Source organism: Anopheles nili, chromosome 2, assembly GCF_943737925.1.
Source record: "Anopheles nili chromosome 2, idAnoNiliSN_F5_01, whole genome shotgun sequence".
NCBI lineage: Eukaryota > Metazoa > Arthropoda > Insecta > Diptera > Culicidae > Anopheles > Anopheles nili.
The window spans coordinates 52,107,630-52,134,180 of record NC_071291.1 but is presented as its reverse complement, the minus strand read 5'-3'; the positions used below and the strand labels follow the sequence as shown (position 1 = coordinate 52,134,180).

Sequence of the window (26,551 nt, the reverse complement as noted above, 5' to 3'; positions counted from 1 at the left end):
AAATTCTCTTAGCTACCTTAGAGAATACTCAGAAGGATATTTGGCCTCGTATGCTTGGAAGGATAGTGGAGAAGAACAACAACAAAAAGCTCAAAGACGTCGAACAGTAACTTTATTTTAGTGCATAGTAATCTGTTTATTTGCGAAAATGTTTTTAGCAGCGCAAGTAAATACTTAGCATTTACTTTACTAGTCCTTGAGTTACAGAAGTGTACATGGTAAATCTATATTTCGCCATAAAAACATAGTTTCATGGAAAATGCTATTGTTCTATTGTTTTTTGAAGCTCTTAAGAATTGGATAAATGTTTTCAAATGCATCATAAATCTCCTGTCGCACCTTGGCACCTGTTAGGACAACTTTGCCAGAAACGAATATAAGAAGTACGATGCGTGGCTTCACCATACGGTAGATGAGACCAGGAAAAAGTTCGGGTTCATACGAACTGAAACGACCGTGCGTCAATACTAGCCCTTCCAATCGAATCGGAAATCGCACGTCACAGCTACCAACCATGTTTTGTACTTTGAAGTCGAGAAATTTGGCCTGTGAAAATAAAAAGATGATAATTTTAATTGACCAATAAATCAAACAAGGGCATGCTCAGTCTTTTAAGGGAAGTTTAGGTGCCCGAAGATATAAAGAAGAGCATTGAGAAACTGACAGCCCCTGATTGTAACCTTCAAAACACTTACGGTGAATCCCAGCTTTTGTATAATGCGCGCGTATTTGCGCGCAGCCAATCTTGAGTCGTCTTCACTTTTGGCGCCAGTACACACCATCTTTCCGGACGAGAAAATAAGAGCGGTCGTGCGTGGTTCCCGAATTCGCATAATCACAGCGGCAAAACGCTTTGGATTATATTCAGCATTACGCGCGTGCAGGGCTATTTTCTTGAGATCTAGCTTACAGCTAAGATTCACCGTTGAGACAATATTTTGTAGCTGGGGAAGGATTGCCGGTTCACTTGGCGTCATTGGCGTCATGGGGGTAGCGGGCCCCATCGTTTGGTGAATGTTTACGCTGCCAATATTTTCCGGATCTCGAATACTGCCACCGCTGCCTTGAGTTTGGCTTGGTGTTGCTGAAGCTTTTGATTCCGTCATTGGTACCATCGGAGACATTAGGCTTTGCTAAAATACAATAATGATAAAATAACCCATCGCAATTCATTGATACATGGCAAAAACGAAACTAAATATATACGATGTTTTGTTACATACAGGGGTCTGTGGTTGAATCATGTTCTGGGGCGTGGAAAAGCTTGGGGCATATGTATGCATACTCTTTCCTGAGGACGATCCAATTGGTGGTATGCTGTAATTGCTCGAACTAAGGCCGCCCATTGGTGTCATGTGTGGCATGGATTGTTGCTGCTGGTAAGCATGTGGCAAAATTTGTTGATCTTCTTCCGGTTGGTGTAACGGAGTACCGATACTTGGGATTGAAAACCCCGGACTGGGTAGCATTTGCTCCATGGCTAAGGATTCCTAAATTCCTCAAGTTTGTTAACACAGTATTTTACTGCTTTATGCTAGAAAGCTGTGTTCTAGATTTTCAATTCAAAAGATGCACTATATACGATTTATACGCTCAAAAAGCGATACACATAGTATTGATGGTCTTTGGCAATTATAATCCTTGCGTAAGGAGCAATATCAAACGGCGTCTTCTCACTCGTCAGCAGACCTGTTAAAGACAAATTATATTGGGATGTGGTGTTCAAAACTATATTTTAAAGTAGTTTAGTTGAATAAAATGAGTAAACTTTTATAAACAAAAACCTTTAGCAGTATCTGCGGCGTACAGTAGACATTTTCGTAAACAGGTATGTTATGACAGCCGTTGGTGTGTGTGTTTATATTGCATAGCTCAGTAGTTAAAGGCTGAAGGATATTCAAACGGAACGGAAAAAGTACTAAATTTCCATTGAGATTTACAACAGCTCTACGGAATAAAATAGATTACAATAATCCACGCTTTATCAATCGGCAATGATATCATTGTCTTGTTTGTCTTATAATCGATTTTCCAGCAATTAATTTGATTCTTTTTCTTCATTGCTTATGCTATTGGTCGGCTTTGAGCCTTGAGAATAATTCTATATTTGGCTTATCGCTTTCCGCTTGATGACTTAAATTTCACTATTTATTCTAATGTTGTTTAATTGAGCTTAGGTATGTCGAAATATGCTCACTTGTTTAAGTTTATTTTAAGACTGACTAACTATTAGCTTTTCTCAAGTTTTTTTTACTATGTATTCATAGATTGGGACATATTCTAGTCAGATTTCTTGGTATACATATCAATAATGCTCCCTGACTCAAATGAACCTAATTCAATCCACCATAAATGGAGCAGAAAAAGTTAAATTTAAAAACCCATAAAGTCAGGAAACAAATGGTGAAACATAATTAAAATAATACCATGTTGAAATTGTGCTAAAAAGTCGTACAGCGAATCAAAATACAACAACTCTCGTTCTATTTAATTAGCTTTTTATTTATTTTGAACAATATGTAAAATATGAAAAGATGATATTTAGAAATCAATCGTTATTTCGATTCGTTCGTTATTTTATCGTAGAAACGTATTAAACCAAACAAGTCTTTCATTAATTGTGTTCACAATAATAGTTTTGTAGCTACTAGTTTTTCTAATTCAAAAATGTTCTTCTGTAGTAATTTCCACGAACTTTTGAAAGCCAAATTATGTTTAGAAGTCAATTATTAGTACTTTATTTGCATAACCACGCTAGATACTCGCCATACATTGATGTAACAATCGTCAACGAACTCTAGGGAAAATCAGCGTCTGCGAAAATATATTCAGAATCCTGTTGATCAACATCAATAAAAAGTTATGATGACAGAATTACATTTGTAGTAAAGAGCGGATTTATTTAAACAGAGGCAAGATACAGCTTGTATGGCGTGCCCAGTTCTAGAAGCCAACCCACATCCTAATATACGTTGATGCCATAAACATACGTTCCTAGCATATTTTGGTGACATTATTGGTTTGCGGTTTTTTCAGCGACCAAATGCGTACGATAGGATTGAAAACTAATTTCCGACTGACGAAGGGCTCGCTCCATTGAATATGTAAGCCAAAGGTACGATTATTTTGTGTTGAGTTTCACCAAACTTCCTGAAAGTCGTTGCGGCCCCTTCTTGTGAACGATTCGTGAAGGTTTATAATTACGTACGCATCGCTTTACCGTTCGGAATAACTCCTCCTTGAGGTTGTCAAGCTCCTTCGCGCAATTCACCATTTCCTGAACACTCGGTGGTGGATCCTGGCGTAACTGCGCGCGCAATCGCTGGTTTTCCTGCTCGAGAGACATAACCTCACTGTCAGTGAGAGCAATTTTCGCGCGAACATCATCAAGCTGGACGTTCAACCGTTCGACGTCACGGCACGCCCGGGCATGACGCTGAGTCGTGTCGTACAGGGAGTGCTTATCCAGCAACATCGAACGCTTCACCTCCGCATCAAGATACCGCAGTTCGTAGTAGACGCGGTGCGCTTCGTGCAGTTCACGCCCTGCGACCAGCTGTTCGAGACCGAAGCTTTCCACGTGTAGACGCAGGGTGTCGTTGCCAACGTACTGACGCTTTTGATTGATCAGGTCCCGCCGGATCTCAATCTGGCGCTCGAGTGATTGCGTCTCGAAGCGGACCTTTTCCGTAGCGGTCGTGCACTTTGACACCCAGCCGAGGCAGTAAGCTTGGAACTGGGCAAACGATAGCGGTGTCCTTGTGCCTTTCTGGCGGGCAAGGAATACACGAGCTTCCAGTGCTGACAACGCCATGTCGGATTCCGCGATCGTCAGCTGGGTGTTCTGGACTTTGGCGAGCTGCTCCGAGAGGGCTTCAAACTCGGCCGACGAGCTTTCTTCCATACCTGGGGGTTGGGGGTTTCGTTACGCAATGTTCTGTGTTTTTCTAGCCCGATCAGACCTAGTTTTCCGAGTTTGGAGGTTCTTTAGGCTCCTGATGCGATTATTCATAGCCACGTTCTAAAAGCCTACTATGACTCTTGCTCACTCGTAGGGCTTCAATTGACCTATTTAGCGTGATTCAGCATATAGTTTAATTTGAAAAAGTAGTACAAATTATGTAGATAAGTTGACCTCATAAGGATTATAACGAAAAAGAACGTTGCTGGAAGAAGTTGCAGTAGTCTCCAAACATGAATATGTTCTGTTTATACAGCTTGTAGCGTCCGAGGTGAAAGCCGCAGAAAATATTACATTGGCGGATAACATGCAGATATAGCGGATAACATGAAGGCGTGAATGGTGAGCGACGTAATTGGACTAATCGATAATAATGGCTTATTAGCCGTATTAATTTGAAGCTTTAAATTAATTTGGTTTTGTAAAACAAAAACCCCCAAATTATGGAAAGCATTGATTGAAGTCTTCTTTATATCAGGAATGTGCGTTAAGCAATACTACAAAATAAATTTAAGCACGATCATAATCTAGTTTCTTTTGCCCATCAAGAACCCACAGTGCACCTAAATACGTCGATGGTGATCGCGGCGGATAATCACGCCCCCGAAAGTGCGGCGATATTCGCTAATTGATAACGCTAGAGAGCGCAAGCACCCAGTATTGGTAAGCGTGTGGAAACATGAGAGAAATGTAAACTATCCCTAGGGTGACAAGTAAGATCAATTACGGATGGGATACCAGCTGCAAGTAGCCTCCTCGAGTCATGCTCTCCTGTTATTATAGACGGTTAGTCGATTGCAAAATTTGACGCCGTAAAATGCTCCCGCACAGCAAGGACGCGGCGTGAGGTCTTTCTTTTCTGGTGACGGTAAAAATGGGATTTCGTCTGTCGTGAATGTAAAGTACTTGGCGGACGCGAGCTATTTGGGTGGCTAAGAAATGCTGGAGAGTTTTGATAAGGTTTTTGATATTCAGTGGCGAAATTTGAACAATAAAGGAAGGCATCCAGGACCAGCATCTCAAAGGGTGGTAAAAATATACACGAAAGTATTCTTTTTTGATCAATAGATTTCAAAAAGATTGTTTATTTTCTCATTACATTTTGCTTGCATTTTCTTGCGTCATCGGTTGTTTCACGACCAACCAAATGGGTTCCACATCGTGCCTTTCTGCCTTACACGATTCCTTGCAAGCAGCCAACCGGGAGGTACAGGATCAGCTTTACGATATATTCAGCTATCTAACCCCAAGCAGAACCGATTTGGAGACTTTACAGACCTTGCAACTCTCACAGAACTGGAGACGATTAGAGGCACTTATCTGCCGTTCGGAATAGGCTTGTGGAACTGTATTAGCGGCCATCATTTACTAAATATTAAGAGCATTATTTACAAGGGTATTTAGGTAATACTTTGTTTTATTTCATGTAACAAATATTAAAAAATGTCGAGTGAAAACCCTATTAATTCATGGCAAAATGATTTCACGTAACAAAGTATGAAAAAAATTCAACAATAATTCAATAACGATAATAAGATAAAGAAAAAGGGAGATCTCATAAATATGATACACGCATCCATCCTTCCGAGGGCAACAAATCTGGTGTAACAAACGCCCGGTAGCGTACAAAACTAACTTTTGCTAGAATTCGTCAATGTAACTATCTAAGTTCGATATTAATTCTTAGGCTTATAGCCAACTCAGTCTTTTAGCTAAGGCATACGCGCTAAAGTAAACATTAGAAAATATGAGTGATGCTGGAAAACACGACCAATCCATCCTAGCGTTTGAGCTGAGAAAGGTACTCCTCCGCCTGGTCACGTAGAGCATCCACTTCGTCCATTAGTTTAGCCTGCGTGAAGTGTAATACGGTTCGGTTAGCATACGGCAAGAGTTTTGCTCAGCGGACCAGACCTATCCAGACTCACCTTCGCACACAGTATTAGCTGGCGCGCCGTCCGGTAGTTCAGGTGCTCGATGGACTCGACCAGTTCCTTCGACGTGGCACGCGCAATCGATGCTAGTGTGGTGTAACCGGCACGAAACAGTTGTCGAGCTCGTCCCTGCGGTGTAGAAAATGGGTTATACATTAATCGGATTTGAGAGCGAATCCCAGCGTAGATCACCTCACTTACCAACTTCACTAATGGCAGTTCTAACAACGGTTGCAGCTCAAGCTTGCTGTATTGTGAGAGTCGTTCCGTCATGCCCGTCAGGAGATGCTTAAAGGCCCACATCTCCGGGAGTTCTTCGCTCATGCGTAACAAACTATACGCCGTCCCGGCAGTGTTAGTCATAAGGGACTGCAACGCGCCAGCCTTCGCGTGGTACTGTTGCGCCACCTCATGTACGGGCGTCTGACGCCATAGCTCGTGAACTATCAACACGCGGACGAACCGGTTCACCTTCGCCATCGGTACATCGGCTATAAAGCGACGGGAGAAGATCTTGCTAATCGTCCCGTTGTCGATGCCGAACCGCTCGGCGATCAGCAACTTTTCGCTCGACAGGCGATGCACCACGTCGATGATCATGTCCATGTTATGTCGGACTTCGTTGCCCTCTTCGAGCACGATCAGGTGCAGCAGATCGTACTCGTCCAGCACGCACAACCGTTCGCCGAGGGTTTTCATCTCGTCGTAGTACCGCACGGCTCGCTCCATGTCGAACCCGGCTCGAATCGCTGCTTTACCGAGCCGGTTCACCTCCAGCAGGCTCGTACGCTCGATGGTTTTGACCACCTTCCCCGGATGGGACGGTGATTTGTGGACGCGAATGAAGGCACGCGTGGCTGAAGGATCAGCAGAGGACTGATGAGGTGTGGTGGAAGTCTTCTGCGGGGAACTCGAATCGGGACCGATCTGCACCAGCATGTTGGGCGGATTGCGCAGACAGCTATCAATCCGTGCCTTGATCGCGTTGCCTTGGTACAAATCCACGATCGTTTGGTCTGTGATGGATTCTAGATCGAACGATCGACGTTGCGCCTGTTGCGCAAGCAGCGTACTCTGGACGAGTGCTTGTAGTGCGTTCCGTGTCGTGCACACCTCCAACCCAATCGCACTCAGCAACAGCGACTTAAACTGCGTCCGATCATCCGCGATCAGTGCCGATTCGGCGATGTCCATCGGTGAGCAAAGCATCTCACACACCCGAGAAATGTCACGCTGAGGACAGATCAGGATCGAATCACCGGTTTCCCCGAAACCGGCCCGACCTGCCCGCCCAACCATCTGCTTGTAGCGGCTGAGCGTGAGAAAATTTCCACCCATATACGGCGAACGGATGATGACACGGCGAGCCGGCAAATTGACTCCTGCAGCCAACGTCGAGGTGCAAGCGATCACCGAGATGACACCTGAACGGTACGCGTCCTCGATACTGCGCCGCTCGTCGTGCGTCAACCCGGCGTGGTGATAGGCGGCTCCGACGCGTATCCCTTTCTGCAGGATAGGCGCGACCGATCCTTCTAACTGCATCATGTGCACGAGCTGCTCGCGCTCCTCGGCACGGTGTTCCGCGAACCGGGCGGGCAGATATTGCGCCAACAACGCGCACAAACCCTCGCACATGCTCTTCGTGCCGCAAAACACCAAACAGGAGCTCTCCGGTATGACCTGCATCACGAGCCGCACCACGTGGTCGGAATCGATCCGCCGCAGCTCGTCCGAACAGTCGTCCGTAAACTCTACCGGACGCTTCGCACCGAACACGTCCGCCGAGCGCTCCACGTGGTTCTGATCGCGCACCTCGTACATGTCCTTCTCGCACTTGACGTACTCCTTCAGCTCGACGGGCCGGAAGTTGCGGCAGTACACATCCGCCATCATGAATCGGGCAACCTCGTTCAGGTTGCCGATCGTGGCGCTCATGCCCACGATCTGGATGCCGGCGCGCAACACCTGCACTTTGGTAATCAGCATCTCCAGATTGGCACCACGGCGTGGTTCACCTATCATGTGCAGTTCGTCGATCACGACCAGCCCGATCTCGTTTGCTCGTCCTTCCTGCACCAGGGAATCCAACAGCAGCAGTGATTTCTCGATTGTGCACACGAATATCGCGTTCTTCTTGCGACGCCGGCGCGGTGGACACTGCCCCTTTCCACCGCTGTACTCCTCCAGCAGGAACTGCAGCTCGAGCGCGAACGGGCTGAGTGCGATCATCTTCTCCTGTGCCAGGGAAACGTACGGCACGACAAAAATAACGTTTCTCAACCGGCACAGCACTTCGCGCAGCATCAGAACCTCGGCCACGAGCGTTTTGCCACCACTGGTGGGAAGTGCGTAGATGAGATTGCGCCGCTCCTGGATGGCGGGAAGAAGGAGGCACTCACGCTGCCAATCGTACAGGTCCTTGATGCCACGGAAGTCTCGCAAAATACGCTGAGCAGTAGCGGGCAATCCGAAAAACGGCCCCTTATCGAGGAAGAGCGACGTGACACGAGGCGGAACCGCCGCGGGAACAGGCTCTGGCAACGGGACCTCCTCGTCCCAGTTAATAGCTGCCAAGCTCGATTGCATCCGAACCGGTGATGATTCATCGGCAAATAAGTTCGTCATGTCGAACAGCGTTTGTTCGCAATTCGCAAATACGCGCTCCAGTTCACTCACTGGGTCCTGGTGCGCCTGTGGTAGGTTCTCCTTACCGTCGGACTGGGAGCGCACACATTGCCAAATACGCCCTTCCGGGTCGCTCTCCAGCTGGGAGGCTCGGATCTGATCGATCTTCTCCGAATTCGCCTCCATCACGGTCTGGTCGAGCCGCATGTACTGGGTGCAGATGGTGCGGTTCGTGTACACCTCGAATCCTGCGTCGTCTTTCACCTGGCCCTGTAACTGCGAACCAACCCGGAGAGTTTCGATCTTACGCAGCTTATCCCGGATCAGCTGCTCGGTGCTCGTGGGCTGACCGCACGGGAGCATCTCCGACATCAGGTGCTCGTCTTCGTCGAATCTCGGCGCAAACATATGGTCCGAACAGCCGCTGTCTTTCATGGTTTGGCTCGGTGGATTCTCGTAGTGCTTTTCTTCTGGCGGTTGGTCCGGCATAGTCATCTGAAGGACGTACATTGGCGTCCCACCGGATTTCCGTCGCTTCAGAGTGCTGGACGCAACATTTGGGCTGGATTCTGGCGGGAAAAAATGAATTCATTAGATGGCATCATTTCGCGTTTGACAGCTTGTTTCAGCCAGCTTAGTAGGCTGAGCGATTCTCGCACCGAAGCAACGTACCTCCTAGTGAATGTCCCCTTTTCGGGCCCAAGGGTGTCTTCGCCTGGCTACGGTTGATGCGGGAAGCCATAATCGACGGAGATCCTTGTTTGGGGTTTGCGGTGGAAAGGCGAACGGACGGAGGGGATTCGATCTGCTTTTGGATGCTATCCAAATCGACATCGTTGAAAAGGGTGTTGTCCAGATCCATGAGGGCGGCTGAGGACGATTCATCCTTGCGTTTGCTCGACCGAACAGCAACAGGTGCTCGATACGACGAGGTACTTGGTTTCGCCGATGTTGTTGCTATCGGCTGGGGTCGATGATCGAGCGGCATCAAGCCTCTTCGGGCTTTTGGTGGAAGCCGCACAGGCGGCATTGCAAAGTTGCGTGAGTTGAGGTTGGTTGTATTTTTCGACATGATTTATACTGTACACTTTTGTCAGAACGGGTCCAAGAACAGATAACACATTACTTCGCTATTTTAATCTGTATATTCAGGCGGGCGTTATGCGGATCGCCTCGCCGGTTATGTTTGTTGATTAAAAAAAATGGACAAGCCGTATTCCTATCAGCTAGTGAGGTTTTGTCAAATTGACAGCTCCCTGCAGCTAATAAATTTCATATGACGCAAAATTCCGTGAAACTAGCGATTCACTAAAAAGTACACTCTAATGTATGACTTCATAATATCTTTTGCAACTACTGGGATGTTGAAACAAATCCATGAATTAATCACAATAGAAAAACAAATATTTAGTCAACATTGGTTGCACATTTTGTGTATTGAAATACTGAATAATGCTACTTGAAATATTTCACACGAAATAATTCATTTGTGGCTGCGTGCTGCACATTAGAAGAATTGCGCCAAAATTGTTCACGATTCCGCGAGGACCAGTTGATTTCTGTATATTCACCACTTTCGGATCACGCCACAGAGAAATTCAAAAGCTATTTGCAAATTTATTTTCCAGTACGGTTTATTTGTATCAGTTTTATTTTCATTGAACATAATAAGACAAAACGACTCACGATAAATAATTACATGCCATGGGAATACACCTCGAACCACGCACGCATTGTTTTTCGGCAGCACTCTAGAGGTTCGAGTTTCGATACTCTCTAAACCATAGCAGCGCAATCCTGAATGTTCCTTATCCTGCAACCGGTGTATCTGCAGAACCAATAACATACGATCTGACCTAAGGACTGTACGCATGCGCTTAATGGAATAACTTAGCCGCTATTTCATCGCCTTTTATCGGCACTCTAACGATACATACTTTACATAACTGCTGACGAGAGTTGTTTGTAGGAATTCGTTTTTATTATTTCGTTGCTCTGTTTAATAGTAGCTTATTACTTCTCAAAAAAAACAAAAGCACGCCGTTAATACATCAATATATGACATGTATGACATAATGTTATAAAGCACACAAACACGACGTAGTGCAAATTTTGTGTTTGATCAAATATATGCACCTTTCTCAGTAGCACCCTTAATACAATTCTATTCTGACATGAAAAAAGATGAATAATGTACTAATAATGCAAGAAACTAAATTTTCATGTTCTCTGGCAAACAATGCTGGGCGATAAGCATGTTTGCTTTCCATCTGTGATTTGTTTTCGGCTCGTTCATCAAATCTTTCATTTTATCTCCTTTCCTTGCATTTCTGTTGCTGACAATTTTGGTTTTGGTTTGTATGATCGTATAAATTAATATAAATTCTCTTAATTAAGACTAGATTAACAAAAAAAATAGATGGAATTTACCAAAGAAACAAAACTGGAACTAATGGATCAAATACCAAAATAGAAAAAAAAATGGTTATTTAAACCTTTTCCCTAGAAAAAAACTTAGTTTCCGTCTTTTAAGTAGGTAAGATGTGCGCTCCAATCTCGGCAGCAAGATGATTCAAATCCGTTCTAGATACAGCGTTTGAACGCCTTATACCATAATTTACAAGTCCTAGTCCTTGTTTAAGCCTATTTTATGTTTGCGGTATCGCCCATTATGTACATCCATGCTATTGTGGAGACCGGACATTTCCCTAAACTCATCTGCAACTGTTATTTATATCACTCTTAGAATCTATTTTACATTTTATTTCCTACTCCCTAGTAGTGTAATGTTTTGACTTAAATCCTATCTAGTTATGAGATCGGTGAGCACTAAAATATAAGTCTCGCGCTCCGTATGCTCGCAGCTATCGCGAATAAAAAAGTCGAGCTACAAAGACCCTGCAGTGTGTGAGATAATGGTATTGATATCCCTAGCGGTGCACTGGTATTAGAACCCATACAGCAAAAGCCGCTACATATGATCATCCTCTGCTATAAACAGCAGTAACCGTATTGCATAAGATTCGGTTACGATTCCTATTCTAGCTTGTGCTGAAACGTCTTGCACCGTAGTGCTTCGGACTGATTAGTATACAGGCTTAATAACAGCTTGAGCTCTAGTTAAAGTTTGTAAGAATGTGCGTTGTAATGGCATCGCTCGAACATTGGTTTTTCTTTATGTAAAAAAAACTGTGCCTTTTAGAAGGTAGTAGCCACTGGCTACTTTTGCTAACTGATTTTCCTCCCTGAAGCATCAACCAACTAACAGGACACGGTTTTGAAAACGCGCTAACTCTTCCATCTCTGCTATCTTCTTTTTAGCATATCTTTGCATTCCCCAGTGGTTCTTATTGGCTACTGCTTCCCATAAATCTACTCCCCTGCACTCTTGCAGCCTATGCTAGCTTAAATTAGACTCATACAAATTCTTTGGTAAAAATTATAAACTACTCATTTAGTATATGTGTTTAAATGCTAATGCTTATCTCCGATCTCTCAACATTATCTTTTTCCCTAACTTGAACTGAATTTCATCCTGCCCACACTATTGAATTTGTTTCTATAATAGATTTTTTTCTTCTTAACTCATCTAATATTTATTTACTCGAGCAAATTAATTTCTATCAGATATTCAACTTTCTTTGCTAGTGCTTTGCTAGATCCAACCATAACATACCCACGTTTTACCATTTTCCTCTCTGTTTGTGCGGATCTCCAGATGTCATTTCAATAAATAAATTAACAAACATCTATTCGCTTTCCATCCTCTCGTTTTGCTATCTATTTTTGTTGCTTTGCTCTCCTTTAAGAGGATCAAGAGAAAAAAAACCATTAAAACATTTCTCAGAACTATAAACATGTGTGGCGGTAAATGCAACGGATGTCAATAGATCAAACAAAGCCATTTAACATACCCAACAGGTTGATATGTCATGTAGGGAGTTGTAGTGGACACCTTGGACTGATAATGCATCAATCAAAAGCCAAAGAATGGTGAGAACTTTCATCTATACCTTCAGAATACGCTGTTCCATACGACGCTTATCGCTAGGAGCGCAAGGGGAGCAAAATAACTAGAGCAAGCGCAACTACTGGCACTGCATTCGATGCACCTTCCTCTGCCGTTCGTTATTTCCTTGCGCTTTTGTACTTCGTACGGATCGTGCAACACATGGTGTGCGAAGAGTGAGATGGAATAGGTAAAACCAGGCCGTCACGTAGGGTCTCTACAAATTTACTACATGTTGTTACCGTTCTCTTTTCTTACCACACTCCTCCCGACCGCGACCCAGACGAGAGGAGCATGCCAAAACCTTCCCTGCCAACTGCTACTACTATGCAGAATTTAAAGCGCATATTGATGCTCCATTTTACTACTTATCATCAAAAGCGTATGTGGTTTCCGTTTGTATTTGTTTGTATGTTCCTTTTCTTTATCGTACTTAGTGTTTTTGCACATTTTTTTACTTTTGCGCGAATAAATCTAACAACTAGCGAATATTTTTTGTCGTTTGCCAACATCAAACTCTTATAGTTTGTGGTAAGGTTAGAGCACATATTAAAGTGGAGTGTCTAAAGAAAATCGATGGAAACAAGTAACATTATACGTAGAATGGTGAAACATAACAGATCGAGATTAAGATAAGAATATATAATCGATACTGATCAAAACAGAAGAAAACTAACGAGAAAAAGGCCCATTTGTGCATGACGATGTTCTAGGCTAGCTTATTGGCGCACGACGTTACTCTCTTTCGACATCTCTTGCCACAGATGGGTTTATTTACAGACGGCAAGCGAGACACCGAATAGAGGACACGAATGGAGGAGAGCTATCGGGTAGAATCGATTGGGTCGTGCCGCTTGTCACGAATATCCGCAACACCTTCTGTTGATGGAAAAGTAACAAAAAAAATGGTCCAAAGAAGCGGAGATAAGGAAAAATAGTGCCAACTTCTTATCGCGACCAATTCCGACTACCAAAAGGAGTCCGAAAGGGCACGGCGGTTCTTATCATGAATGGCGTTTTCTTGCCCTGGTGGTAATGGTTTTCCCTAAAAACTGGAACAGAGCAAGGGTGGTTGGAAGGAGACGATGGGGTGATAAATGCGTACTTCATTCAGTCGGGCGTCCCTTTAAATGCTATCTGCTTTGCTATGTGCGCCTGTGTATTTACTTTCTCGCGTTTTTTTTACCACCGCGCCTTACGTGCTGTCTCTTTTCTCTCTCTCAAACAAATATATCTTTTGTACATTGTCGCGCGCGTTATCGCGATATCACGAGCAGTCGCGCGCGCGCAAGCTCGTGAATGCTCAACGCGCAGAGTAGTTATATATGTATTTAAAAAAACGACCATGAAGCGTGAACTTCACACAAAGTAACAAAACTTGAATAGAAATTTCAATGTTGTAAGCGTTTTCCTTTTTCTTTTCTTTTTCCTCAAAGTTTTCAACAGCTTCGTAGAATTGAACACAAAACGCAAAAAGAATTCCTGTTACTTATATCAATAAGAAAAACTAAGTAAAGATAGAAAGGCGAAACAATGGGAAGTGATAACGGAGGTGAAAATGAAGGGAAATTCCTAACTGAGTAATATATACATAGAAAAGCGACCTCCGCCAGGTGGGTTAGGGTATTACACCCTCATAAGGACCGCCAGGATGTGGCTAAGGATGAATTAAACTTGGGATAAAGCTTATCGACTACAATCAGCTTGGAACTAACTGCGCAACCATGACAAGTAAGTAGCGGGTGTTCTCTCATGAGCTGAACGCTATTTTTTTGATATTTTTGTTTTTTTTTTATATAATCCTTTGATATTTTTGGTTATTATTTGTCGTGCGTAGCCTTTTCCTCTCTCTCTCTCTCTCTCCTTCTTTCTTTATCTCATTCCTTCTATATAGAAGTTCCCTTACATGTTAGTTCCATTCTTAGAGATAATGTGCAACGCGATTGAAACAACTTGGCACTGAGGTGAGAAGAGAAAGGCATGGTTGTTTCCCCACCCGCGCGACGAACATCCCGGACTTTCTTACTAGAAATAGATAAACTGTACATCGGTTGGCGTTTCCGGTTGCTGCTGCTGGGGCGGAACCGTACTACTGCTGGCGTTGGCCGAGGAAAGCTTTTGGGGAGCCTGTTGATACTGCTCCTTGCAACTGCTACCGGCTGCCGCAAGCTGGGCCTGCTGGTGGGCGGCCTGCTGCTGCTGGCACTGTTTGTCGGCGATTTCGCGAGTCACAATGTCTTCGATGATTTTGACGATGACGTCGATCTTGCCCAGATCGTGCATCGTTAGCCGGCACAGATCGTAGCCGACGGCGAGTTTGGTCGAAACGTTCAGCCCCCGGGTGGCCGACGCAATACAGGATACGGCCAGCAGCGAGGGTTCCATCTGCATGAAGATAGCTTCTGTAAAGGGGCAAGAAGAGAAAAAGTTTTGTTAGCGCACTGGTGTTTTTGGAGGCGTCAAGCGAATGTGTCGATGTTTGTGAAAACGCAGACGTAGAAAATGCAACAGAGAACCGTTTCGCATAAGACGCAGGTAAGGAGAGCCACACAGGAAGTTGAGGATACATTCGTTTGAAGATGCTGCGAATTCGCCGGCGCGGCTATGCTACAATAAAATTTTTCTTGCTTGTCTTCTTGCCGTACTGTGCACACACATATTAAGGTATGCTCGAACGAAGGACGATGCAGTATATGTAGTGAAAGCTAAAATAAAACGATAAATCGTGCCAACCAAGCCGTCTTTCTTCACTACTTCTGATGAACCGTAAAGCGCGCATAATATCCTTCTTTCTCTGTGTATGCGTGTAATTGTTACACCGTGACCAATACCAGAGAGGAGGAGGTGGGATGCGGTGGGCTGCAACAAGAAGATGATGTTTTTCTTCCATTCTATTTCAGCCTGGTCCTTCTTGCAGGATGTTGTTTATCTTATGCTCAAATTTCTGTGCAAGCTTTTGCAAGCGCTTTTGCTTTCCTTGCAGCACGAAAAAGGAAAAAAAAGAACCCAATACACATACAACCGCCGAAGGATCTTCCCGAAAGGACAATAAATATTCGGGCTGTTTTGTACTGTTCTCTGCTTACTTGCCTGCGGACCATAATCACAAACAACTCAACATCGGGGACCGGATGTAGCGAGTGGTTGTCATGAGTTCACAGGACCAAAAGGAAGAGGCGATCGCGGTCGGTCATGGAGATGCATTTATTTGAACTACTCTCATCACATCCCTCTTAACGAAGGAAGTAAAAAAAAATACACAACAGAAAATCGGAGTTCGAAAACGAGCGCAAAAGCAATATTCCCTGGTTGGTCTTTTTTGCGGAGAAAATCAGCCCAAATATCTATCGGAAAGAAATAAACACCCAACCGAAAATGAGCTCAAATGATCGTCGCCAATCAAATATGGATGGCCTGCCTCGTAAATCATACACAATTGTACCATAATTTGATGGGTAAATAAATAATCCCTTCGGCCGGGGATTTTTCCGAGAGCGCAAGGATTCCGCACATTTGGTATGGTTTGGTGATGGCATTTTCAGCCCGTCGTTTGGTGCACGATCATAAACACAACTACCGACCGATTGCTTTTAATGCCCAGTAGTCCATAAACATCCCGGAGGTAGATTCATGCCCGGTTTGGAATCGGCGGTGCTTTTTCATCCTAACGATTGTTTTCCAAGTAAAAAAGAGGAAGAAATTAAGCGTCTTAGCACTGTTCTCACCGAAAAAAGGGGCACGCGATTCTAGCATACATTCGAGCTCCGAGAGCTTCATCATAAACAAAAATCCCACCGCTGGAAGGGCTCAAAACATTTACAACCTCACCCAACCGATTGCATTCGAAGCAATCCGGTCGGTCATGCACTTTTCGAATGCGGAATCGGTTCCTCTGGGCGCCCTTTTTTTCTTCCTTTAATGTTGTTTATTTTGCGCAGGATAACCGACCGGCCCCTCTACGTGCCCATCCATAAAGTGCTGGCAATAAGTCGGCAAAATTGGATGCATTGCCTAACGGAATGCACCGCCGGGAAATCGTCCAACCTCACGGGCCGTTGAAGGAGAGCGCGTTTCGTTTTACATTCGGTACGAAAAACAATAAAAAAATACTCAAACGGAACGAAAAAAGGAATCCATCCCTTCAGCACGACGCGCACGAAAGAATGTGACTTATTCCATGTGCTGGTCAGCAGTCGCACTCTGCATGTGCCCTCGGCGTGCTTACTCAAGGAGTTGAGGCGAAAAGGTTCTCCACCAAACCGACCTGCCACTCCAGCCCTGCTCCCCGAGACCGTAGCGGAAGTGTATCGGATTACGTAGGCGGCGCACAGCACATTAGCACCAGCCCGTCCGAACAGGGTGTAGCATATAAAAAAACAGCGAACGGAACGTTATAAAACTGAGTCTAATTACGCCATCGTCGCGTCCAGCAGTGGCACTGTTTGGTGCGATGCACCCCCACACACCATGGGGTGGTAAAAAGGGAATACATCGAGCAACAGAGTGAGGGCTGAGTTGACGGTTCAGTTCTGCACATACAGGCGCACAACCGAACACTGTTCGCTGTTCCTTCGAATTCAACTGAGAATGCTCCAACATCGGGCTACGCGCATTCTCCGCTATCTTATCCGCCCGTTCAGGAATGCACTCGCGCAGGGCTTTTGCTGATAATGTTGCAAACACGCAGAACCGGTGGTCGTCGTGTGTGTGTGTGTTTGTTGCAGTGAACGCCCAGCTCCACGCGGGGCATTTAAATGATATCCGGTCGATGTTCGCGACGCACCAGATGACGCGGTTGGAAACCCACGAAAAGAAGAACAAATTTGCCCCCTGCCAGCTGGCTGGCGTGTGGTGAGGTGGTTTGTTGCGAATAATACTTTTAAAAAGGTGCAAAATTAGTGAACGTCATCATTCAACTCGTGTGGGGTGGAGGGAGGCAGACTTTTTACGCGTGCGTGCAGCTTTCCGCGGGCGCCAGGTGCAACCGTACATCGGTTGTTTAAATGTCCTTCTGCCTCCTCACACACACGCATACCACATGCCGATACGGGTTCGGGGGGTTCGCTGAAATTGGGGTTGAAAAGAGAAAACTTCCAACATTTCAGCTGGAGCCACGTTTTGACTGCTTCGGCATGGTTTTGTTTACAAACAAAGGCTCCCCCAGAGCAGGCTTGCAGGAGGATAACTGCAACGTTCGATCCGCACACACACACACACATCCTGCTCTCGAATTGCAACCCGGATCAACCTTCGATCGACGCCGTTCGATGGGCGAACCAAAAGCTGCACCTTGCAACAAGCAGTCCAGACGCGTTCCATCGGACATTAAAAAAATGCGATCAAGGATTTCTCTCTCCGTTTCGATCCGCCGGGTGTGCTGGGATGATGGGCGCCCCATAATCAGACGCTCGAAGAGGAAACATATTTCTGTTTTGTCTACCAGATCGCGCGCGCGGACCTTATGTTTTTCCCCCGATTGGTCCACCAACATCACTCACGCGCAAGGCACCTGTCGTTCGTCGTCATCGCGTCCATTTCCACACACGCTAGTTCGCTCACTCTTCTCTATCCTCCCTCTTTCCAGTGGTAATTTAGAGCTTTCGGTTTGTTGTGTGTGTATTTTTTTTGGGTGGCGACTTGCACATCCCTTCAGGGGCCACCATTCACCCTGAGAGGGCACCTTGCACTGGCACTGTGATGCGTTTCCACTGCTGCATCGATCCGGATATCTTCGCGTATCCTTTAACACGAAGCGCGCAGACGTAGGATAGTGAAAAAAAGACCGATCATCTCGCTCACCTGCCGCTGCTCTCTTGTTTTTTTTTTGGTTCTTCTGTTTGTACTCTGGTGCCAATGCAACAGCGACCACCTGCCCTCATTTATGGATATATTTTCGTTTCCTCTGTTTTGCTCGATTAGTTTAGCTCGTTTGCGTGCACCTTGGGCTAAAAGCGGAAGAAAGCCGGCGGATGCATCGGGTGAACCAAGGGCTATTATCTTAAATGCGGCTTCGATGCCTCCAATAGCGTGGCATCACACGTGCTTAAATTTCGGAGGCGCTTTTCGGTTAGTAGCTTGAGCACAATTTCGCTTTGGTGGACGTCATTTCATTACCGAATGTTCCCTTCAAGGCTGCGTTAGGTTATTTTACCCAAGTACAATGACCGTCCCTATCGGTGTCATTTGAAATTGTTCTCCATAATATTTGCGAGTCATCAAATGACGCCAGTTACAATGGGCTTATATCGCTGTTTGGAGACTTTGAAACAAATATATCAACTTCTCATGCAAAGGAAAGACACCATCCGGATAGCCTACACACTAGAACCCTTGAAGACGTCTTACATTATAGGAACAAACCCTATCTTGAACCTAGTGAAACTAATTAATAATCTGTCTCCCCCATTACGTAGGGTCATGGATCGTGGATAAATGATGAAAAAAAATCCACCCCTCTAGCGGCTACTGTGACAAAATGCATTTCGACCCAAACAATTACCATCATTTGTTCCATGCAGAACGAGTGCAGGGTGGCGTTACTTCCGTGTCTCTTCCGTAAGGATCGTAAGAGGTTGTCATTACCTTCACCGGAAGAAAGCCACAACTCCCCACCAACACCGCGGAACAAAGCCTTCAGAAAAATGCATCTTTCTGCTTCCTGTGAGCACCTTTTCCACGATGAAAAAATGGTTCACCAGCCATCCATTTCCACCCTGCGACCAATGAAGGAACTGCCACATAACGGAAGTACAATTACGGGCGAATCGCATGCGGAGAGGGCCTACATACGCAACAACAAAAAAAGGAAGCAAGGAATCGTCGAGCGGTTATCTAACCGATTGATCAAGAAGCGAATGATCGCCCCAGATGGCGGGAGCAGCCACATTGTGACACATACACACGCGCGTGTGGTGAATTTCGAATGGCATCAACGAAAAAAAAGTGATACAGAAAGAAATAGCCCCTTCAGTTCTCCTTACAGGACACAAATGACGACAAATGTCGCATCGGGGCTTTTTTTCCCCAGCTAGCTCGCGTCTTTATATATCTTTTTTTCCACTTCGATAGCTTCCGTGGGGCGTTGTGGGTCGTCTTGTTACACGTAGCTGCTGTTGCTGCTGCAATGTAACGTCTTCAACACCTGGTGTGTGCGCGTCCTACGTCCCCCGGTTGCGTGGTACGTATAATCAACGATCGCTACAATTTCAATCGCAGGACGGCTTTCCGAAGGCGACAGGAAAAGGTGCTCAAGGAAATGCAACCCCTACCAAGACGAGCGAAAAGGTTCAGGGGTGGTGATGCCTCCTCCACCTCTCGTCCTTTACACGTCGAAGGTTTCTATTTGTCACATCCACGAAATACGACGAATCCTGATGCGCTGTGTGAGAGGTAGAGAGAGAGAGAGAGCCAAGGAACGCTTGCGATTGTTTAATTTTGAAAATTATCCAAAAGGGTCCCTGATCCTCCTCCTCATCCTTCCAGATCACGAAGGGTAGAAGCGAGCAGTACGTTGCAGCACGAGTCCTTATCAGACATTGTACAATTGTTGTAGGAAGGCGCAGTCAAGGTGTTCGAAACGAAACACGTTCACCATACTGGGATAGTTTTCCTTACTTACATACGAAGGAGCTCTGCTTCAGCTAGAATCCTAACGCTTCCCTTGCTGCCCCGTGCGATAGCATTTGATTATGATTATTATTTATTTCGTTCGTCGCATTCGTCGCAGGACGCCACCGAGAGCCGTTAAGTTTTCTGTTTTCATTTCCTTCGCGATCAAAACCAACATCTGCTGGATATGTCGTGTTTCTCCTCTTTCTCGCTTTTCTTGCGCAGAAGCAAATAAAAGCGAACCCCAACGTGGAACGGATCGCCCGATTTGTTGTCCTTCGGAATTTTGCGCCGCCGGCAGCGTTTACGTTTGCGCGCGCTAGCACGTGAGGAAGGAAATGCGATTTCTAAAAGCAAAAGCTGCGGCGACCAGCCAGCACACAATGGTAATAATACACTCATGCCAAGCCGCTCACAGTCAGGCTTTGCTGCTGCAGGGCGCACACTAATTTTGCGGTGCATTTGAAAATGCAAAGCGGCATCATTTCGTGAATAATGGAACCGCATTGCGTTTACTCGAGAGCAGGCTTTCCCTCGAAACGGAGGTCCTTTCTTGTGCCCACTTCTTTTCAGCAACACCGCCGCAGTCCTCGGTGTGTGATCGTTATCGGAAAAAATAAATTATCACGATGTGCGATACACACCGCTTCGATCGTTCCAGCCGATCGCGCGGGGCATCATCATCATCATGATCTTCATCATTCCCAAAAAATCCCTTTTGCTGAGATTATCGCCGTTGCCGATTCCGATACAAAACCGAAGAAAGATGGCAATAAGTTTGCGCTGAAAGAATCGAATTTATCAGAACGGCATCAAACGGATACGGTGCGCAAAAGCCCCGGGAGCTTGGGATTCAAACGGGAACCGTTTCGAATCGCACGGATTCGATCCGTACGATGTGCCATCCTTCTCTCGTCCTGTTTGCCCTCGTCAAGATCTCGCTCTCTCTCTCTCTCACACACACACACACACCGCAACAGGCGAAGAAAAGCCTACAGCCAAACCACGAGCGAGAAAGCGCCATTTGGAAGAAAAACGGCAGCAGGAAGCGTACAACCGCCGGCGCCTTGGGTTTGCTGAAATTTCAAGTTTTCAAAGTTTCTGCCTTCTCTCGCTGTAGGAACGCGCTTCGGGGTTTTAAAAAGACAACCCCGCGCTCGCGCACAACGATCCTTTTTGCGGTACACGAGAGCGAGAAAATGCAGGATCGCAGCAACAGGCAAGAAATCTCGGCTAAAGATTGCTGGGAATGAGGACCATAAACGAGAAATGACCAAGAAACAAAAAAAGGATCCGCGCGGCGCGTAGGGTCTCTCACTTTCTGCGCTTTAACGAGCCCAAGACACAAGGCCTTGGTCTCCGAAGGGCTCACACAGGGGGCTTTTCTAACCGACCGATTTGCAGAAGACGAGCACTTCGGGACATCGTTTGGTGTGTCCGCCGCCTTTGGGGGGGTTAACACAGCGAAAACAGGAGAAATAAAAATCAGAAGGTTTGCGCGCATACATAATTTGCATCACCAGCAACGCCACGAGAGCGAGCAGGACCCGCGATTGTGGAACACTTATTTCGCACGCATGCACGGTTGCCTTCGGTGATACCTTCAAAAGGTAGGCTTTGCAAAGAAGAAAGGTTCTGCTTGGTTCAGTTTAACATGCCGGCGCGGTTGCTTTATATTTTCGACACACGAGACCCCGGAGAGGGTCCCAGCACCATTAGCCATCCTTGGAAGACGTGTGAGGACATGAATGAGAGAGCGAGAGACAGGGCTCCCATAAATCTATTTTAACCCCTTTTTTGCACACCGAAAAATCCAGACAGACCTCGAGGGTGAGCGAGTGAGCGAGTAGTGGCGATTAAAGCCCAAGGTTACTGCTACACGTCTGGGCACGTCTCTTCCTCGAAGGCTAACGTGTCTGCACGGATCTCGATCACCGGTGGTCCAGAGAGGCGCACTCTAATGAAGCATATTAGAGGAGGTTCTCCGTTCGCTCGAATGGCTTATTAGAGGACCGAGAGCCATGGGTTCGCGCGATTGATCTATCCGCTTCGCACAGGTAGCTAGAGATACTGGCTTGAGGCAAATAATTTACCCCCATTTACCCGAAAATGGGTTTCCCAAGGAGGCGCCATTCCACTCGACACACAGCGTCGTGTCCCTTTTCCTCGCTCTTCATTACCCTATCGATTTCGATTAGGATCGGCAAAATTATAATATTTGTAAATATTGGCGTCCGGGTCGATTCGACACGTTTCCACGGTTCGGGTGAAGGGAGCGCGCGTCGAGGATTCGATGATTGGGTAGGTTGTAAAAAAAAGGGTTAATCGCGCTTAGGAGCCGGAACCCCGTGTTGAGTAGGGGATGACAGTTTTAAACCCCCGCGGGAGTGAACCTTGTGTTGAACTCGGGACCCCACGCCCGCAGTGTCAGGATATATGTGCGTATTGATTAGTGCCGCCTATCGAAAATGGCAATAAGCAACGCTCATTAGCATATTAAGGGGTTTCGAGCACAGACCGAACAGAGGACCGAATTTTCTGTTCCCCCAAAAAGGGTTTAACAAGAAAGAAAACAATCGTTTGCGCGATGCGTTTAAAGGCGCTCATGTGCGATTTGCGCAAGCTTCTAGCAAATCGACAAACCATGGGAAACGCCGATCGCCAAACACGAATCAGCAGGCCTCCGGCTTTTGGTTGCATCTCTCGCAAACGCGCATTCCAAACGGACGAAATCTCGTTTTGTGAGAAGCGCACCGAGCGTGGCCATCCTTTTCCTTCCAGGAATCCGAAGGAAAGCGTGAACGCGCGCAACAACCGGACCGCGCACAAGGGATAAAGAAGCAGAAGGATGATGTAGCCGGGGGTCCTGGGGTTGAGCACAGAGGTCTTTCACTGCTTTTTGGTGGAGTTTTTTTTTATGTTCTGTCCACTTCACAGCCTTGCGCCGTTTGCCCAGGCTTGTTGCTTATTATTTCAAGGCTTCTCTTGCTCATTCCCGAAAGAAAGAAAAAAACGCAAACGGGAATGATGGTCGAAGCAAGCGCCCACCGCTTTACCTGCGGCCGGCCATATGTTTGGCTGGGAGATGGAAAAGGACGAATTTTACCCATCCCAGCGTCGGGTGTTGCAATTGTGCACCAAAAGCTAGTGTTCTATGCTCTTTCTCCCGAGAAAAAAAGCTTCACATCCTTCACCGTTTGCTTCTTCTCATGTTTATTTGGTTTGAAAAATCATACTTCGAAATCGCTCGCCCTTCGGCCAAATCGTAAGGACCGAGACGATTGGGAACGCCGTTAACGAGGACCAAACGGGATCTGGCTGAGAGCAAGAGGCAAGCATTGAATGAACGAAAGCCAGCGACACCGCCAATGTCATATCGCTTTTCATTGCACTCTGTTCGAAGGGCGGTGGGTTAAAAAAAGAGCCCGAAAGGAAAAACCGGAGGATCCGGGACGACTAAAGCGAAATGATGATGGTCAACAGCATTGCGGGACCTGTTGCTGCTGCTGCTGCTGCTCGAAAAGGGAATTTTCCTATGCTGCTTGCTTTGGCCGCTTCAGAGGACCAGCATTTAAAAATAAAAAAAATACAACAAAACCCTCTCTCGCATAGCTCCTATGTCGTTTGCTGGTTTTAATTATTTATGTGCATATATCAACCGAAATTGAAAACTAGTGGAACGGCGAAACCAACAGCGGAACCTGCACGTGGAACAGACGTGATGTCCACCAAATGGTTGAGTTTGGCTTTGGCGTAAGAAAAATGCGTACCAGCAGCGAACCCTTTTAAACACGATCTTCTCCCTCTTTGTTTCTTTTCATGCGCGATCGTCGATCGATCGTAGCGAGTGTTGCTTAATGTCCGTTTGAGGCACGTGCTCTGGTGTTTTATGTTATTTCAAGGCGGACGAGCCCGACTATCGGGGTCCGTTTTTCTTGCAGCATTTCTCAGACCCACCCTGTGGCCCATTTCGAATCCGAATCGGTGGTACTTAGTGATCGATTCATCGCCAGCGACCACGTAGACGCAGCGTGTGCATTTAACTAGGAATCGATCCGCAATAAAAGGCCGCGAATGCCAAAGGAAGGAAAAACCGTTTAAAGGGACAGTGTATAATTGTAATTGTTCTGATGGTCCGGTAGTCATTTAAAGCAAAACACGTTGACCGGTGTACAGTGGGGAGAAAAAGTTGAAAATGACCTTCTCAGTTGTGGCCCCGCGTCCAGACGCCAATCCGTCAGAGTTTGGGCACCGACCGTATCGCAGAAAAAAAAAACCTTCGGATCATATATAGATGTCGGTTGTTTATACTGGAGGCGCGAGCGTAAGCTGCACGAAATTAGCACATTGTGCAACCGACCTCGTCATTCGATCCTTGGAAGCCCAGGCCAATGAAAAAAAAAAACTCACACACGCCATCGAGCAGAAGAGAAAAAGCACGCACGCGTGACGCGAGAAATCGTCAAGGAGCTCCAGACCGGCGGGACGTGATTTTAAATCGGAAATAATTAAGAAGGATATGCTGAGAACCGAAGGGGAACGCGTCACGTCTCGGTGGAAGGCTCCGGGGGGGACCAGGTGTGATTTATAAAAAATAAAACATCCCTTCTCAATCACGTCACCGAAAACCACGCTTTTGTACCAATGCAGAAAAAACTGCATTTTTCTCGCGATCTATGCGACAAAGAAAAACTCCTCACAAGAGTGATTTAAACTTCTGCTTTATTTTTTGTACTCCATATTTTTTTTAATCGAAAAGGTAAAGGATCCGCTTACTAAAGAAAGAACATAAAAAAAACACCACAAAACAACACTGCGCCGACTTTTTCTTGTGTTTATAAGCTATATATGTATTCCTGTCATGCGCTCTCTCCCTTTTCGAAAAAAAAACCCCAATAGAAAAGAAAGGAAACCCAAAATAACGGCCGCACAATACAACCAGCGAAGTCAATGACGTCGGGGAAATGGAGCGCGAGTGTACCTATACGAGAGACGCAACCAGCGTAAATTTGGTAGCAATTGATTTTGATTTGGATTATCATTATCATTTTGCCATTTGGAGAAAATCGGATTTTCTTTCTAACATTTTTTTCAGCGGGTAATGGATAAAAGAAAAGGGAGATTCCCCCAGTCGGCTCGATTTCGAATAGAAAGGTCTCGTAGACTTTTTTATGTTGCCAATTCTTCCCTATTCTAACGGCAGTGAATGAAATCGGAGAAAAGAAATTGTTACATCGTTCATCGAGACACCCAGAGTGAAAGAAAATACCATTAACGTAACATGAGAATACGTTTTTCGTATCAAAATATGATCACACCGGGCGTTAGCAGAAAAAAAGGTGACAAATCTGCTCGCAAAAGTGAGTGAGAAGATGAGAAAAAGTAGCACATATTTTTGCGATCACAGCGTGTGACAAAAATCAAAATCGAACCCCGGGGAACCTGAAGAAATGATTGAGTGGTTTTCGCCATCCCCGAGTGCCGTCCTTTAATTAATTTTCTAACTCTCCAACTCCAGGAGCATTATTCTTACGATGTCGTTCGAGAGGAGTTCTTTGTCGTCTTTTTTTATTGAATCCTTACCCCAGTGTGCGTGTGCGTCTAACCAGGAAGAATAAAAACCCCATCTTTGATTTATCGCCAACCTCGAGCCGGGATTTATTAATTGACGAAAACCCTACTCAATTCGCTTCTTCGTCGAAAAAATTCCGATACTCGGATCCTCGGAGCGCCGGCCGATGTAAAAGGGTAAGTGGTAAGGAATTTTATTACCCAAAACAAGGCTTGCCCGTTATGTTGTAACGGCGCGCAATGGAAGGAGTAATTAATTTATTGATCATGCGGTGTCCCACCCCAGGAAACATCTCATCCTTCAGAAGGGAATAAGAATCTGAAAGAAAAAAAACCCGAGACAAGTGGAACGAATAGTAGCAAAAAGGGTGATAAATTTCTCCCGGTTAACTCCTTAGCCCTGAGACGAAAATTTCCCAGCCCTACGTGTGTGTCTGCTTGCGCGGAAAGCCAAGCATCCGTTTTAACCGTTGCCACAGACAGGAGAAAACACGTTGTTGCGGCTTTGTAAAGCCCCGTTCTGTTTCGGGGAAGAAAGCGGTCCTGGGACCGGCCGGTTTAGTGATACCGAGAGCAGGAGGTGGAACGAGTTTTTCCTTCCGCAAACAGTCACAGTCACTAGGGCACACAAGCGGGTCCTATCAACCAACCGACGGGACACAGGACATTCAGGAACCCCTTCCTGGGATGAGACAAAATCTCACCACCGGTGGGAACAGGGACAAGAAACTGGATCCTTGCGCCGATATGTCGCTGGAACGCTCGAGTCACGAACCTCTGGAAACCTTTACGAAACGGTTATGATCAAAATCCCACCGCTACAATGTTGCTGGGACACTC

The 26,551-nt window shown here is 45.8% G+C and overlaps 4 protein-coding genes across 4 annotated transcripts in view; all 4 read right to left on the bottom strand.

Moving 5' to 3' along the window:
• Positions 1-121: 121 nt before the first annotated feature.
• LOC128721723 (uncharacterized) lies at positions 122-1,478 on the bottom strand. Its single transcript, XM_053815501.1, has 3 exons — positions 1,224-1,478; positions 696-1,133; positions 122-546 (listed from the first exon to the last, which is right to left on the bottom strand). The coding sequence occupies exons 1-3, from the start codon at positions 1,476-1,478 to the stop codon at positions 271-273; spliced, it is 969 nt and encodes a 322-aa protein (XP_053671476.1). The 3' UTR covers positions 122-270.
• Positions 1,479-1,585: 107 nt separating this feature from the next.
• LOC128725758 (uncharacterized) lies at positions 1,586-3,904 on the bottom strand. Its single transcript, XM_053819530.1, has 2 exons — positions 3,205-3,904; positions 1,586-1,689 (listed from the first exon to the last, which is right to left on the bottom strand). Exons 1-2 carry the CDS (start codon positions 3,902-3,904, stop codon positions 1,586-1,588), a joined length of 804 nt encoding a protein of 267 aa, XP_053675505.1.
• A 1,837-nt stretch (positions 3,905-5,741) lies between these two features.
• Positions 5,742-9,595, bottom strand: LOC128720830 (helicase POLQ-like). The gene is made up of 4 exons (XM_053814527.1): positions 9,196-9,595; positions 6,097-9,092; positions 5,890-6,024; positions 5,742-5,813 (listed from the first exon to the last, which is right to left on the bottom strand). Exons 1-4 carry the CDS (start codon positions 9,593-9,595, stop codon positions 5,742-5,744), a joined length of 3,603 nt encoding a protein of 1,200 aa, XP_053670502.1.
• Positions 9,596-14,101: 4,506 nt separating this feature from the next.
• LOC128730422 (G1/S-specific cyclin-D2) overlaps positions 14,102-26,551 on the bottom strand; it is a 30,844-nt gene continuing 18,394 nt past the window's right edge. Inside the window, exon 4 of the mRNA XM_053823469.1 lies at positions 14,102-14,934. Within this exon, the coding sequence (XP_053679444.1) occupies positions 14,558-14,934 (377 nt within the window). The 3' untranslated portion in view covers positions 14,102-14,557. The remainder of the gene's footprint in view (positions 14,935-26,551) is intronic.

Excerpts from the sequence above, each read along its gene's own strand:
- LOC128721723 (XM_053815501.1), bottom strand. The coding sequence starts at position 1,478 with ATGGAGCAAATGCTACCCAGTCCGGGGTTTTCAATCCCAAGTATCGGT. Across the intron at positions 1,134-1,223 it reads TGATTCAACCACAGACCCCT|CAAAGCCTAATGTCTCCGAT; the intron begins GTATGTAACAAA and ends ATTGTATTTTAG. Across the intron at positions 547-695 it reads TACAAAAGCTGGGATTCACC|GCCAAATTTCTCGACTTCAA; the intron begins GTAAGTGTTTTG and ends TTATTTTCACAG.
- LOC128720830 (XM_053814527.1), bottom strand. The coding sequence starts at position 9,595 with ATGTCGAAAAATACAACCAACCTCAACTCACGCAACTTTGCAATGCCG. Across the intron at positions 9,093-9,195 it reads AAGGGGACATTCACTAGGAG|AATCCAGCCCAAATGTTGCG; the intron begins GTACGTTGCTTC and ends TTTTCCCGCCAG. Across the intron at positions 5,814-5,889 it reads AGCTAATACTGTGTGCGAAG|GCTAAACTAATGGACGAAGT; the intron begins GTGAGTCTGGAT and ends CACTTCACGCAG.
- LOC128725758 (XM_053819530.1), bottom strand. The coding sequence starts at position 3,904 with ATGGAAGAAAGCTCGTCGGCCGAGTTTGAAGCCCTCTCGGAGCAGCTC. Across the intron at positions 1,690-3,204 it reads AACGGTAAAGCGATGCGTAC|GTCTGCTGACGAGTGAGAAG; the intron begins GTAATTATAAAC and ends TGTCTTTAACAG.